Source organism: Rhea americana, unplaced genomic scaffold (genome assembly GCF_003343005.1).
Source record: "Rhea americana isolate MKP2758 unplaced genomic scaffold, rheAme1 scaffold_122, whole genome shotgun sequence".
NCBI lineage: Eukaryota > Metazoa > Chordata > Aves > Rheiformes > Rheidae > Rhea > Rhea americana.
This window is the reverse complement of record NW_028185284.1, coordinates 2,781,203-2,792,632: the sequence shown is the minus strand read 5'-3', so window position 1 is coordinate 2,792,632 and position 11,430 is coordinate 2,781,203. Positions and strand designations below refer to the sequence as shown.

Sequence of the window (11,430 nt, the reverse complement as noted above, 5' to 3'; positions counted from 1 at the left end):
CCCCCCCCCAAAATATACCGAACCCCGCAAGGTGCCCGGGCAGCCCGTAAGGATACACGTGTCATTCACAGACCCACCGCAGCGTCACGCTTGGCGTGTGCGTGCCACCCCTGGAGAAGGAGAGGCGAGGTAACCCCGCAAAGGGTGCTCTCGGCGGGTCAAGGCCGCTCCGGGAGCGGGTTCGGCAAGGCGAGCAAAGCTCCGTGGGCCACCGCGGCTGCGCAGGATGAAATTCGGAAAGCTTGCCCCCACCCCGGCAATCCCCCAGCCTTGCAAATCCCATACCTGTGCAGGCTCTAGGTGTTACTGGCAGACAAATCACCGCCTTYGCTGAGGCTCATCATTAACAACCGCCTGGCCTTTGTTGGAAACCCTGGGTTCCCCCCAGCAAAAGCTGGGGGGAGGGTTGACTTCAAACTCCACTAAACAGTAGAGCCACAATGCAAACAAATGTATTGCAGCACGCAGCTATGCAAATAGCTTCAGAGCACAGCACGTTTTCCTGAGCGTTAATTGCTACACCGGGACGGTTGCGTAGCAACAGCTACGTTTGTGTCTCTGACAGCTCCTGCCCCTTGATTCCTCTGACACCTTCTGTGACAAACAGGAAAGGAGGAAAGAATAGGACTGGCTTGGGAAAGCTTGCAGGGCCCGGAGGTAGGGAGGGGACCAGGTGAGGAGACTGACTTGGGATGCTAAGGTGCCTTCTGATRGCAGTAGGGCATGCGTGTGGCCGAGCTGGAGTCGGGGTGCTGCAGCCCGGGACGCTATGGCTCTGCACGGGCAGCTCTGTGCGGGCAGCCAGAAGGGGCAGACCTGCCACCTCCCAAGCGCTGCGGAGAAGCAACGCTGACAGGTGGGATGTCACTCCCGTCAGAATAAATCCACGTGTGCTCCATCCCAGCTTGTAGCTGCTGCCGCAGCTTGCCCGTAAGCATGGAGTCCCTGGCGAGTGGCCTCCCCTTGCTCCCTGGCCCTAGTACCACACTAGCCAGGTTGCAGCTTCTCCACCCRGCGAGATGATGAATTCCTCATACGCATCCAAAAACTAAGGCTTCTGAAAATTCTGGGAAGGAGTGAGCATGGATACTGGAGGAAAAGGCTGTAGACTGTATGGACAGAAGAGGACTGATGTCCTCTTTGCTTGTCCACTGAGCCCAGCAACTTCTGAGTGGCCACCCGTGCCTCCAGAAAGGCAAGCTCTAAAGAGATGGGGGTGCTCAGTTCCCAAGAGTAGTTTTTCTTCCTGTTAAAAGCATGTGCCTAATTTCTGTTTCTCAGAGTTTGCCATCAGTCTTCAGTTCTCATTGCATCTCTGTCAGCCAGACTGAAGAACCTGTTAGTGCCTGGTGTGCTCCTCCAGTGCCGGCACTTAAGTTCTGTAATCAGCTCACCTCTCTGTTGCCTCTCTGATAAGCTATATAAATAAATGATTTCTCTGCAACGGATTGCACGATCTGTAGGCAGCCCAGCCTAAAGAGCTGTGGGGCACTTGAAATAARCTCTCTGCTTACACCTGAGTGCACATCAAGCTCTTTTCCAAAGCTGTTCCTCTAGTTGTGACCCTCTTAGCTAAGGCTCACRCTGGACATCTCTGTTCTGGTCCGTTAAACAGTGCCAGTCCGCATACACTGTTTGCATTTGGCTATGCTGCCTTGGAGGCTTGCAGCACTAAATAGCAAGGAACTGGGCAATCCTGCATCCATTGGCCTCGGGGCCGGAGGATGGTCGTGAGCGTATTTTATTTAGTAATAACAGAACAGAAACAAAYGGCAGGAAACGCTAGGGAAGTGCCAAGAGGCAGATTCGGGGGTCGTAGGGAGCGCAAAGCTGCGTCCCGGAGAGAGCCGGGAGCTGCGAGGAACAGGCTGCGGCTCAGCTGTGCTGCGTGGGAGGCAGGCGGCTCCGCAGAAGGACGGGGGAAAGGAGAGGCCACGGCGGTGCCGTCGAGCTGGGGGGCGCACGACTCGGAGAGCCTTATCTGAGGCCCAGAAAAACGAGAAGCTGCCGGAGGCACCCAAAGCGTGGTAGGCTGAGGAAGGAGGAGAGGAGCTCGAGACAGGGAATTGCTTTCAGTCTTTGGGACTAACCGATCTGGAAGTGGAGAACCCTGCACGTAACGTGGCTGCAGAAGCAGCTGAATTGTGTTGTCGAGCACGAGATGGGTCTCCTTGCTCCCTTCTCCCGAATTAGGCACTCTGGAAATCCCGTAATCCCCTCCCTAGCAAGGCATCGCCCAGGCTGTAGCAGGCCTTTTCCTCCTCCTCGCCGCAGGCCCGGACAACCGCTTTGCCTGCGCCTTGGGCTCTTCCTTCGCAGGCATTTGCATTTAACGCCGCAAGCGACCCTGACGAGGAAGAAGGTTGCTGTTCTGCCACCGTAACCACTTCCCTGTCCTCCGCCATTCAAAATCCCTGCGAGGCGGCGCGGGGGAGCGTGGCGGCGGGGTGGGCCGGGCAGGGCCACACCTCTGCCGCCGCCGTTATAAATTCAGGCTCGCWCGGGGAAAATGGCTGCCACTCTTAGGAGCTGGGCTTCCCACCAGGTAAGAGGAAAGCACCCCGCCGCCTTTGCAAAAGTGGCAGCGGAGGAAAAGTTCTGCCGAGCTCCGTCTGTCTCTTTGCAAAGTGCCCGGCTCCCAGCTCTCCTCTCCTTCCTCTTGGAGGGGGATGAAAGTTTTTTTTTTCCTATCTCCATTGTTATTCAGCAGGGCAAGGGGAGGAGCTGGGCTGGGTAAAAGATCCTCTCTGACATAACCCTGCCTATGCAGAGCTCTGGAGGGGGGCCAGCTTGTACCTGAGCATTTTTATTTAAATTAATCCCAGGCATTGCAAATTGAAAGTCCTAGCAGCACCAGGTAGAGCCAGTTAAGAAGGTTGCTGAAGGGCGTTCTCACCTGGTTGAAGTAAAGCAGTTTGGAGGTATGTTGTTTATTGCTAACCTGGGGAATATATTCTGGAAGTGTTAAAGTCCGTTCAGGGAGTGCGACTCGCCCGGCCTTCCCAGGCAGTTTCGGTAAAACCCCGCCTGAGAGGCTTTTAAAGCAACTGTGTGGCCATGATTGAGATGTGAAGCCTTGTTATACTTAAAATCTGGGCAAACTAGAAAGTAAAGGGGCTGCCTAGCAGATGCTTAGAGCAGGTTGTTGGGTTGTTGTTAGGTTGTTGGCTTCAGCCTAACATTTCTGGGTGAAGAGGAGAGTGGGTGCAAATGCCAAGTGGCCAGGATCAGAGCCCAAACCAGCCTGCGGGAATCTTTTCCTGCCCTTGGCCGAGTTTTGGATCAGACCCCAAGGCTCCTGGGGGGTGCAGGTTGCTTGCGGTGCCTCCCCAATGTTTATCAGTGGCCAGAAACAAAGTAGAAACAAAGTAAGTAAGTAGAGGAGGTGAGGACTTCCCAGAGACCTGCTCTGGCACATGGCATGCCACCTAGCACGACTGTCTCAATTCACTGACTTTTTCTCCTCCTCCCTCTCTATCAGTCAGTCTCGGCTTGCGAATCGCCTGACTCAGGGGTGCTTCCTCCCTGCCTGCCTGACCAGCCCTTCGTGCGTTGTGGGGGCACTGAAAGCAAGTGTTGGCAGCATATTCAGGGAAAACCCAATGAAGCCATTATAGATAAAGCTGCTTTTCTCCAGCCTTGCCTTGAATGCTGCGATTAGCGTTGCTCCCCTCAACCCAGCCGATCAAGTGAGGTCAGCATCCGACGCTAGCGATGGTTCATGTATCCGAGAAAGTTGATCCCTCTCCCGCAGAGGGTCTCACCCTGGTTTCCATGGCACAGTGCCGGAGCCCAGGGGAGCCAGTTCAGCAGCAGGGACAGCAGCAGCTCAGGGCAGCTGAGACYGTTGCCAACCTCCTGCTGGGGGTTTCTAGCCCCCTGAGCAGGGCAAAATATGCAGCCTGCCAGTCATCTGCTGGCCTGCTGCAGGAGCAACACAGACTCGACAAAAGTTTCTGTAAAATGCCGTACAGCAGCCAGCAGCAGTGATTCACTGGCAGGGGTCAATAAGCCTCCCCAGCTTCCTGAGCTCTGCTCTTCCTTGTGAGCCCGAGCTGTGAGTCATCCTGGGAAGGCGGTTGGGGGGGGGAGGGGGAGGAAGAGCAGGAGGGAATAATTTTCACTTCTCAGGTAATGTCAAAAGTAAGTGAGGTTCAAGGTGCAAGATTTATTCCAAAGCAACACCAAATTGCTGGTAGAGGTCTCACGACAGACAACATGAGTGCTAAACACACGTAACCCAGTCAGCCCTTGGAGGGAGGAGAAATGATCTGTGTTGTTGGTAACAGATACAGTTTTTATAATACTGCTTGGCATTGCACTAATAACAGCTTCATGCAAACACTGGGCTTAGGCTAGCCCTTAACTTCTGCTTGAGGAAGTCCTAATTAATTGCCTCTGCTGAGCAGGTAAATGATAGTTGTCTCTGCTTAAGAGGTGGCAGCTGGTGGCAGCAATGCAGTAGACAGCAGTGCTGTAAAAACTGGCTTTTCTGGGCGACTGCTGCAAGTTGACACTCAGTCCRTCTCACAACAAACTTTCTAAATGGCAGTAAATCAAAGGTCCTTGCAGATGGCAAGGCACTGTGCCAGGGAAGGGTGCATCAGTGTGTGTGTCCTGCAGACTGAGAACCCTCCAAAATTTCTCCATTGACTGCCCTGAAGGCAGCTCAGGCTACAGTCTGCCCTGAAGGCAGCTCAGGCTACAGTCTGCTCAGTTTGCCTTGGCTAATCCTCTTTTGTTACCTAGAAGTAAGCAGAATTTGAAGACTTCCAGTAATTTAAGATTTCTGATATCTGGCAGCCTCTCTGGGATCTCTGCTCCCAAAGATCCTGGATGTGCAGATGAAGTGTGTGCAGTCATTCTGGTGGGTCCCAGAAGTGTTGGGCCTTCTACAGCAGGCACTCTGTATAGAGTAGATCTCATTTTCTCTAGGAAACTTAAATTTGCCTTGCAGTTGTCACGTGGTACCTACTTACCTAATTCTGTCTAGGAAATCCTAGCTAGAAATGTAATTATGGGTGCTGTAGCACTGGGAGGCAAACAAAAGTGCATTTCATATCCTGCCTGTAATATCCCTATGTAAGAGTGCACACTAGGGCCTAAAGAGAGACCTGCCATGACAACAGGATGCTTGATCTCACCTGGAGGTCAGGCAACTGATATGTCTAAGTGGGAGGAGAAGGGTTATTCCAGTTTTGCAGCATAAACTTTTGTTCCCTGGGACGTGTACTGATTGCTTCTCTCTTTGTCTCTCTAGTGAGGATGCAGCAGAGACGATAGCAATAGACTCTAACAATCAGCCGAAGTCTCCACTGGAAAAGTTTATGGTCAGACTGTGTACGCATCACCAGAAGCAATTCATTCGTGTGCTAAACGACATATACACTGAAGTACAACCAGACTCTGAAGGCCAGCRGTTGCCTGAATCTGAAAGCATGGAGGCCTCTACTTGTGGCTCTGGTTGCAGCCAGCGAAGCGCTGAAAATCAGGATAAGGGTGCTACTTGTACTGAATCGAAGCACCCTTCTTCCTCAGACCCAGGACAGTCAGGGTCTGATGGCACCCTGCATGTTACAGGACAAACCCTGAAGCAGCCTACAGAGCTGAAGTCTACGGACAGAGCAGAGAGCTCCAGTCCTGCTTTGAAAAGAGACTTCTCTGAAATCCCCATTACTAGACTTAATTCTGCTAGTCCAAAGGATAGCTCCACCCAAGGATACCTCAGCATGTTGAACTCTTCCTCTTTGAATTTGCATCATGCCGCAAAGAACCTGGAAGGACAAGCCGCTGGACGCGAGCAAGAAACTGGTGTCAGAAAGTGTGAGGACAATAAAGAGCAGGTAGCAGGTAAGACTCTTGTGGAAGGCTATATCTCTGTCAAAGTGGCAAATGTGAATGGCAGTGAGGACAGCTTAGACAGCTGTCTGGGGTCCCAAAAGAACTCTTTCAAAGCTTTACCTGAAGAGACTTGGGATTCTGGCTTTATGGTAAACTCTCCTCGCAGAGCTGACAAGGAGAATGCTTTGCAGTGCAGCTCGAAAGCATCTTTGCACCAGGACTTCGACGCGAAAGAACCAGACGCGAGACCAAAGCAAGAAAACCACCTGCTGCACGCCGCGGCCAAGGGCAAGGCGGGCTGCCACCTGCACCCGGGCGACAAGGGCCCGCTAGAGAATTCCAAAGAGGGCTGGCTGTCCGCCAGCGCCGCGCCAGCCGCCCCCCGGGCCCCCGGCGGGCACCCCCGCGCCAAGGCGGCCTCTGCCCGTGCCACCCGCAAGAGCAAAAAGGCATCGGGGTTGAGGATAAACGACTACGACAACCAGTGCGACGTCGTCTACATCAGCCAGCCCATCACGGAGTGCCACTTCGAGAGCCAGCGGTCGGTGGCGTCCCGCAAGACGGCGAGGAAGAGCACGCGAGGGTATTATTTCAACGGGGAGTGCTGCGAGCTCCCAACGGTCCGCACTCTGGTTAAAAGCTCCCGGGCGGAGGAAAGAGGGAACAGCCCGGCACTGAGAACAGAAACGCTAGTAAGCACTAAGCCGACTCTGGTGCTCTCAGGGGGTGGGCCTTTGGGGGCAGGAAGGGAAGGTGAGAAAAGGGTTTCTCTTAGGCTCCTGGCTAAAGGAGCACCATCCGGCAGAGAAACTAGAGAGAGAGCTGATTTGGGCTCTGAACGCGAGCCCCGGGATACCTGGGCACTGAGGTCAAGGGAAGCTGCTATCGCTGTGCCCCTGTTTTCTCTCTCTGCTCCACCTAGTCCTCAGAAAGAGGATGACTCGGCCAGCTCACAGCCCCCGAGCTCCCCTCCCACCGAAAGAGGGGAGGCAAGAGCTGGAGGCACCATTTCCTGGCAGGCTGGCAGCAGGCTGGATTCCCCTGGGGAGAGTGGGCCCAAAGACAGCAGCAGCACGCAGGCTGCAGATTTTACAGCCCTTCCTGTCTTGGAAGCACCCGGCAGGGAGGAAGGTTCCCCAGGTTCAGAAATACAAACTATTCCAGACCTTCCTGCCAGCCCAGAGCCAAGGTCTCCTTTGCAGCCCTCTGCTGCTGTGGACACTGCACCTCTGGCCGGTGCTGATGTGAGGGATCCTGCTGAGCTTCCAGGCACTGGAGACGTGGAGCCCTCTGGGGTGCATCCTGCAGAGCCCTCTGCGTGCTCTCTGGACCTGCACATTCCTGATGAGCCTCCTGCCGCTGTGCAAGGGGAGTGTCCCCCAGAGCCCCTTGCCACCTTGCAGTGTCCAGATGTGAACAAAAGCATCGACGCTAAACCAGAAGCCGAACTACCAGGCGTGCTGGGTGACAGCTCACTTGAGCAAGAGGAGGTCACGCCAGCCAACACAGGCCTTTCTGAAATCTTGGAAGGGGAGACAGTGCAGAATAATAGTCTGCCAGATGAGAAAGAGCTTGTTGAAGGTGAAATGCTGCCTGAGCCTGAGGGCTCAGAAGCAGCAGGGAAAGACTCCATCTCTTCTAAAGAGAGTCTAGACAAGAAGCGAAAGAAAGGGAGGAGAGTGCTTGTGGCATCAGACCGGCGTCTCCGAAGCCAGCAGTCGCAGCCGCCCATGGAGGGCAGTGCTGAGGAAGCTGGTTCTTCCAGCTCTGTGCAGCTTCCTTGCCTTCAGATCAAACTCTCCAAGAGTCCTGGCGCTAAGCGGTTTAAGAGAGAAGTGCAGCTGGATGGGGTAGCATCCATGCACTTCCCAAATGACTGCTTCCATAAAACGCTGCTCAGGAACAGTGAGGGGTTGAGCACTGACCAAGCTCCAGAGAGCATCCCTGAGCAGCTGCCAGGTGAGGAGAACGGTGTCACTACTAGACAAACCTATAAAAGCATCCTAGCAAAAGAGACTGCAGCAGAGGGAGAAAAATCCTCAAAAGATGACCCCCCTGCTAAAGACAGCCAAAGTCAGGCAGGTGAGATGCTGGAAATCTGTGTCCAGGCTGATTCTGAGAAGAGGAACATTCTCCTTCCTCAGGAAAGCAGTATGGCTGCAAATGATGCAGAGCAAGTGGAAGTGAAACCAGACGATGACAGTGCAAARGAGGAGGAGGAGGAGGAGGAGAGTGCTGACAGTGCCATGGACAAAGAAAAACTTGAGAATTTTGAGCCAGTGACCAATTCACCTCCGTGTCCCAGCAGCAGAGGTGGAAGCAAGCATGTTCCAGCAAAGGCTGTGAAGCATAAAAAGATAGCCCTGCAGTTTTATAACTTAAGACACACACCTGCACCTGTAGGCCCTGCAAAAAAGAAYGCACCGGGGAAGGAGTCTGTGCAAGCAATCCCCAAACTGAGGGATGAATGCAGTTCAGGGAATGACGACTCCTCAGCTTTGGAGGATGTAGACACAGCTGACAGCAAACCAAAGTTCATGGAGTGGTGTGCTGAAGAGGAAAACCAGGAGCTCATTGCCGAGTTCAATGCCCAGTATATGAAAGTTCAGAAGGGCTGGATTCAGCTGGAAAAGGAAGTGCAACCGACCCCCAAGGTGAAGAACAAAGCCGACAAACTGAAAGAGATTTGGAAAAGCAAGAAAAGGACACGGAAAAGTAGAGGGTCACTGGAAGTTCAGAAGCTTTCTCCCGTCCAGATGTTGTTTATGAAGGCCTTTAAGCTGTCTGACATCTGCCAATGGTTCCTGGAGACAACTGAAACCAGATCTCTAGTGATTGTGAAGAAACTCAACACCCGTCTCCCAGGAGAGATACCACCCATCAAGGTCCCCCTGCAGAAGTATTCCTCTTCTAGTCTTTATCCCAGCTCACTGCAAGCTGAACGTTTGAAAAAACACCTCAAGAAATTTGCTGCAACTACCCCAGCTCGGAATAACCTGAAGAACCAAAAGCTGTGGGCCAAAATTCGAGAGAATGCTGAAAAAGCAGAGGCTGAAGAAACCACTGGTCCCAATCAGACGTCTCCCTCTGAAGCCAGCTCTGAAGAAGTGAGCGAAGACAAAAACGTTCAGTCCACTCCAAGCTTGCCCACGCAGGCAAGCACGAGGATCCTGCGGAAATACTCCAATCTGCGGGGCAAACTCCGAGCCCAGCATCGCATGATGAAGGCAGAGAAGAAGAGCGATGGCCTGGGAGATCACCCTTCCGTAGAGGGCAAACAAAGCCGGAAAAGCGTGTGCATCAACCCACTGATGTCTCCAAAGCTGGCCTTGCAGATCAAAGCGGATGCATTTCCTGCTAAATCTCCATCAGTAGAAGGGCAGGGAAAGGGGCGGAAAGGAAAAAGCAAGTCCCAGGAGGACCCCTCACCCAAATCTGACCTCCAACTCAGTAGAAAGAAGAGGACACTGAAGGAGAGCGGCAGCATGCAGGAGCGGTCAGGCTCTTCCAGTAAAGACAAGCTGCCTGCCAAGAAAGCCAGTAAAATAAAGCATTCGGAGGTCAGCACAAAAGCTCCTGCGACCAGAAAGCAAGCTGCCATGGAGAGAAGCAATAAGCTTGCTAAAAAGATATCTTTGAAAGAGAAGAGAGCCCCAAAAAGGCAGCTTGAGAAAGTGCGGCTCCCCATGCGGAAGGGCAAGGAAAACACGAGCCGACGGGCCGTGCTCCCTCCCAGCCATGAGGAGTTGGCCAAGTCTCAGAAGCAGAAGCCCCTGGGGGAGTCTTCAACACGGTCACAGAAGATGGCCAACAAGAAGCCCAGCAGTGGGAAAACCCTGACAAGGTCCATGAAGAAGATGCAGGAGAGCAGTGGGGTKCAGGGCAAGAGGAAGCTGAGGGCGAAAGTTGACTGTTCGCACAGCAAGCGCTCACGACTGGATACGAAATAGCAAAGAACTGGTAGCCATGTACAAAACTCTTGTATAGTAGTAACCCTTTACCATGCATTAACTAAAGCTGCTTTTATAAGCTGTAGCAAGCCTTTAAAAATCCGCAGTTAAAGGATAACGCCCATGATTTTAGGCATCGGAAGATATGTCTCAGACAGAGAAGAGATCAGCCTGTCTGTCTCTGCTGTTCAGAAGGAAGTTTCTGCAGTTTGAATGTTCCTTGGATTTTTAAACTTGGAACCAGGCAGTTTTAGTTAAAAGTACAGTGCCTTATTTATCACTTTAAAAATAAAAATAAGTAGCTCGTCTGTGTGATTTGGAGGCTTGCATTTTATACTTGAGGCACAAGCACTTGTACTGTAGCAGAAAGAAAACCACCTTTGTGCACATGAAGTAGCTTTCAGCAGCCTTTCAGTGCACGCAAACATTTCCTTTTCCTTCAGAGTCCTAATTCTGTCTGTCTTACTAGTGGCATTTAAAGCAAAACCAAAACCATTTTCCATCAAGGAGGGAGAAAAAGCTAAATCTGTCGTTTGTCGGTTCATTAGTAGCAGCTGCTGGTGTCCCATGCTGTTACCTGCATAAAAGTATTAACTAGCTACTCGTGTGTGTACTTCTGATCACTGTCTTGCTCTCCCGTTGCACAGGCCTTGAGGTGGGGTGGTCCCAGTCAAACTGAAAAGGCAAAGGAGATGCTGTGTGGATACTGGGCGCTGGTCTGTCACATCCGCTGCTGCTGGGCAGGCGTGCTGGGCTGCGTTCATCCTCCCTTCTGCTGGCAACGGGGAYGAATCGGTCCTGTTCCGTCTTGGTTTTGGACACAACGCCTTCTCCCGTCCGCATTTGGCTGCGCCAGTGTTGATTTCTGTGGTCTCTATGGCAAAGTGGTTCCATCAGCTCTTTGCTAAAGACTGAGTCTTTTGCTTTCTGCAGGCCTGGCTTCCTTCTGCTCTTCGTGCTCTCTGTAGGTGGGGGGTCTTGGCCCTCGCGGTGAGTCCTTGTGCACTTGTTGCGTAGCGCCCTCCTAGACCAGGGKTCTCAGTGTTTGGAATGAGGTCGAGATAAGGGTCTGACTAAATTTTTTTTTTTAATATAATTTCCCTCTCATCCTTCTGCTGACAAGGTGCAGTTGTTTTGTCCTCRCTTGTGTCTCAGTGCTGTGGAGTCTAAAGCAGGGGGCTCAGCCAGGCCTTCGCGCAGCTCTGCCCTGCACAGCACCCTTGCGGTTCTCCCGCGCAAACCCGCGCAGCACGTCGAAAAGTCAGCGAGGAGTCTGTAGTGGCGGAAGAGAGTAGCCCAAGCCTAGCATCTCGGAGGAAAACTTGTAAGCAAGGCAGAGMGCCGCGTTCCCGCGCCCTGCACTGGCGCTCGGCAGCTGGAAGCGACCGCTTCGGTTTCTGCTCGGTGCCGACGCGCGGCCGGCCGTTTCAGCTCCGCGGCTGCGTTTTCGAGTCGCTGCCCGAAGTCTGTCCGAGTCTCGGAGTGAACCTCCTTCCTTTCAGAAGGCACAGCGCCGGTGGCGGCGCGGCGCGGGCTTTGACCTCCCGCAGCCGCTTTCTTGTTGCGAGCTCTGTGCCTGCTCCCTGCAAGCTTTCGGGGCAGGATGCTGYGTTCGGGGAAGAGCTTTGTGGGGCTGGAG

General features: G+C 53.2%; 1 protein-coding gene across 4 annotated transcripts in view; it reads left to right on the top strand.

Moving 5' to 3' along the window:
- Nucleotides 1-10,099, top strand: part of LCOR (ligand dependent nuclear receptor corepressor) — a 66,309-nt gene extending 56,210 nt beyond the window's left edge. For 3 of the 4 annotated variants that reach the window (XM_085325776.1, XM_085325773.1, XM_085325774.1), the window contains one exon: nt 5,261-10,099. In XM_085325776.1, coding sequence (XP_085181902.1) covers nt 5,328-9,791 — 4,464 coding nt within the window. In that variant the 5' untranslated portion in view covers nt 5,261-5,327 and the 3' untranslated portion in view covers nt 9,792-10,099. Of the gene's footprint in view, nt 1-31; nt 130-5,260 lie in introns of all 4 variants that reach the window. The other variant, XM_085325775.1, reaches the window with a different exon arrangement.
- Nucleotides 10,100-11,430: the final 1,331 nt, after the last annotated feature.